Here is a 3,956-nt window from a genome sequence, read left to right on the forward strand (position 1 = left end):
GGATCCCCTCCCTCCCTGACCCTCTCAGGGTGTCCTGACTAATGGTGGGACAGTGAAAAGATGATTTCTGGACGTCAGTATAATTCGAATGGGAGAAATTACACAACTGGAAATAAGTGTGGTTCCCCAGGTGAGGGAGGGAGCATCAGTGGTTCCTTCAGCCTGTTTCACGGCAGGATCCCCTGGAGCCCCAGGGACAGCTGGAGGAGCCCAGAGGGGACAGAGAAAGGGACATCATGGGCTGCTCCTGTGCTGCTGAGCTGGGCTGGGCTCCTGGGACACAGGGAGCTCATGGCAGCGGCAGCGCTGCAGAGAGACAGCTCTGCCCAGGAGCAGCTCCTCTGCACACGCAGCAGGGCTGAGGGCTCTGCCTGCAGCACTGAGGTCAGAGCAGTGGGAAAATAAGAATTAAAAGGTGGTCTGGATTTGGAAGATACTGAGAGCTCACTGGAAGCAAAATATCTGCACGACTCTTGACATGGTAAGTCCGTGGCTGCAGAGCTCTGCAGATGGGGTTGCCAGAGTGGTCACATAAAGCTGGTACATTCCATGGCTGATAGGATATGGCAGGATAGTTCTCACAGTTTCTGCAGTGTGGAGAAGAACATGCTTGAGAGCAGGGTGTTTCTGAGGGGGCTTTTCAAAAGGAAGGTTAAAGTAGGGGCTACCTGAAGGGGGAAGGCACTTTCTGGAGTCTGTGCTTCCAGTTTGCTGCCGCGACAAGTTGGCAGGTTGCATGGTGATGCAGTTGTCAGGTTTGTACAGGGGACTGTGACTCCTGGAACATTGCACTGGGAGAGCTGTAGCTCAGCGAAGAAGCTATCAAGTCCTTTCACTCACCTCAGCATACAAACATCATTTTTGTGGTGTCCTTGGGCTTATCTGAGATGTTCTATAGGACTTCCAAACGCTGACATGCCCTTGTGCAGTGTCCTGTTCCCAAGATTTGTCTGCAGGGCAGAGCCGAGCACACAGCGGGTAGGATGGGGTCTGTGAGCCCTGACAGAAAGGAGTCCTGGGGACAAAGAAGCAGCTCTTGGCAGGGACAGCTTCCGCAGCAGAGACATGGGCGGGGAAGAACAGGGAGCTGCTACCAGAAATGCCCTTGGAGGGGGTTTTGGGCAGCTCCCTGCCATCCCTGCAGTTCAGATGCCTTCCCTGGAGCAACCCCTGGTCATCTCTCCCACCCAGCAGAGCCTCTGCCATCAAGACCACAGGGTCCATGTCATGAGTCACCAGCAGCCAAACAAACCCTCAGCAAAGGAGACTGTCCTGCATGTCCATCTGTCCCCCTCTGCCCTTGCCTTCCTTGGCAGAAGCAACGTGCTATTTCTCTTTTTTCTCCACCTGCCCACACTGCTGCTGTTGTTCGGAGACTCTCTGGGGATGGGGCTTCCAGCTGAATCTCAGACACTCACCTTGTGGGTCCTCCCATGCGGATGTGACCATGGGAGGAAAGTGACTGGGCCACCTCCTTTCCTGTGGGGCTCTGGACCCCACAGGGTTCATGGGTGGGGAAAAAGCTGATTCTCACTCCAGGCACCCCATGTGCAGGACATCCAAAGGGACACAGCTTTCCATTGTAGTTGTTGCAATACCAGGGAGCACAGTGCAGAAGCTGTGGAGACACTAAGGCCACAGAAATATCACTGTATGGCTGCATTTGGGAAACTGGAATGAGGTCTCAGTGTCCCTGGATGGAAAGGGAGTCTGAAGACAGGGTGAGGACATTGGAGATCTGCACTTGGAAACTGGGCTCCTCTGCTCTCAGCAGCGTGCAGTTTCTTCTAAGAGGAACATCCAGGGGTGACTGTCCTCTGTCCTCTAGCTCAAAGAGCTGCCAGAACAGGGCAGCTGAGACCAGGACTGATGGACAGACCAGACCTTCTCACTCTGCACTAAGGGACAGTCTCATTTCCTTGCAAGTCCCACGAGGTTTCTCTATGAGAACAGCAGAAACGCCAAAGGTTTCTGCCTTAAAAGCATTACTCATGGGTGGTGGGGAAATGAGAACAGAAGAAACAATAAAAAATCCTCACAGCTCTGGTCTGCAGTCAGGTGAAGTGGGAGTGGCAATGCTGAAAACCACTTTGACATCAAAAGTGATTTAATCTGAGATCAGCCCATGTTCCTATGTGCCTTTTGTTGTAGGGCAGGACTGAGTCTTGCAGAGCCCACAGCAGAGCCCCTGCTCCTTGGGGCACCCTCAGCCAGCATCCATCAAAGCTCATGACAAGGACCTGCCAAAAGCCTTCCTGAAACTGGAGAGTGAGTTGGGGAACGGGAGGTCTGTGAGAAATAGCACAGGTTTTGCTCAGACAAATTGTACCCTGATCTGTCACTGTCTTTTCCTCTGTGAACAGGTCCCTGTTCCCAGGGGCAGATGTCCAACAGCAGCTCCATCACCCAGTTCCTCCTCCTGGCATTCTCAGACACACGGGAGCTGCAGCTCTTGCACTTCTGGCTCTTCCTGGGCATCTACCTGGCTGCCCTCCTGGGCAACGGCCTCATCATCACCACCATAGCCTGGGACCAGCACCTCCACACCCCCATGTACTTCTTCCTGCTCAACCTCGCCCTCCTCGACCTGGGCTGCATCTCCACCACTGTTCCCAAATCTATGGTCAATTCTTTGTGGGAAACCAGGGCCATTTCATATACAGGATGTGCTGCCCAAGTCTTTCTCTTTGTCTTTTTCATTTCAGCAGAGTTTTATCTTCTCACCGTCATGTCCTATGACCGCTACGTTGCCATCTGCAAACCCCTGCACTACGGGACCCTCCTGGGCAGCAGAGCTTGTGTCCACATGGCAGCAGCTGCCTGGACCAGTGGGTTTCTCCATGCTCTGCTGCACATGGCCAGTACATTTTCACTATCACTCTGCTATGGCAATGTTGTGGACCAGTTCTTCTGTGAAAGCCTCCAGATCCTCAAGCTCTCCTGCTCACATTCCTACCTCAGTGAGTTTGGGGTTATTGTGATTAGTCTCTTAGCAGTATTTGTGTGTTTTGTGTTCATCATGCTGTCCTATGTGCAGATCTTGAGGGATGTGCTGAGGATCCCCTCTGAGCAGGGACGGCACAAAGCCTTTTCCACCTGCCTCCCTCACCTGGCCGTGGTCTCCCTGTTTGTCAGCACTGCCATGTTTGCCTACCTGAAACCCCCCTCCATCTCCTCCCCATCCCTGGACCTGGCAGTGTCATTTTTGTACTCAGTGGTACCTCCAGCCATGAACCCCCTCATCTACAGCATGAGGAACCAGGAGCTCAAGGATGCCCTGAGAAAACTTGTAGATAGATGCTTTTCAAAAGCAATAAACTGTCCATCTTCCACACATCACTCATGATATAACTCATGACAGGCCCAGCTTCTTTTTTGTATATTTCGTATCTCTTGACTTTTTTTTTTTCCGTTTTTTTTTTTTTTGTCACTGAAGAGAGGTTTGTTTGATTTTGTTTTTTTTTTAGCTGTGATAATATTACCAACAAAGAAATGTCATTTTTCATCTCACTTCTAATTCCCCATTGACCTTTATAGTTTGAATTATAATAGACTGTGTAAACAACAGTCTGTGCTCTCTGTGTATTTAAACAAAATAAAGGACCCTGCATGGAATGGTTTCTCAGGCATCTTTCCTCTGAGACCTTTGTGAAGCTGAGTTCAAAGTGCCTGTGTGCAGAGGTGAAGGGAAAAAGATCCCAGCACAGTAGCTCTGCCAGGGAGCACCAGCCTTGTTCTTCCCTAAGTTCTCTCCTTCTACTTCCCCACTGACCTTCTCAGTCCTTGTGTGGGTACAAGTCACCTCTAAGCTCCCTCCATGGCCACCTCAGAGCTTGTGTGGGAGGCCGTCACAGTGACAGTGACCAACATCAGCTGGGTCTGTCTCTCAACCTGACCAGTATGTCCCTGCAGAATCACCACAGCCTGGGCATCACAGCTCACTCACTGCACAGAGC

The 3,956-nt window shown here is 51.5% G+C and overlaps 1 protein-coding gene across 1 annotated transcript; it reads left to right on the forward strand.

Moving 5' to 3' along the window:
- Positions 1-2,265: 2,265 nt before the first annotated feature.
- On the forward strand, positions 2,266-3,539 carry LOC135580268 (olfactory receptor 14J1-like). The gene has a single exon (XM_065074414.1). The coding sequence runs from the start codon at positions 2,384-2,386 to the stop codon at positions 3,344-3,346; it is 963 nt and encodes a 320-aa protein (XP_064930486.1). The 5' UTR covers positions 2,266-2,383; the 3' UTR covers positions 3,347-3,539.
- Positions 3,540-3,956: the final 417 nt, after the last annotated feature.

Source organism: Columba livia, chromosome 9 (genome assembly GCF_036013475.1).
Source record: "Columba livia isolate bColLiv1 breed racing homer chromosome 9, bColLiv1.pat.W.v2, whole genome shotgun sequence".
In the NCBI taxonomy this organism is placed as follows: Eukaryota; Metazoa; Chordata; class Aves; order Columbiformes; family Columbidae; genus Columba; species Columba livia.

Excerpts from the sequence above, each read along its gene's own strand:
- LOC135580268 (XM_065074414.1), top strand. The coding sequence starts at position 2,384 with ATGTCCAACAGCAGCTCCATCACCCAGTTCCTCCTCCTGGCATTCTCA.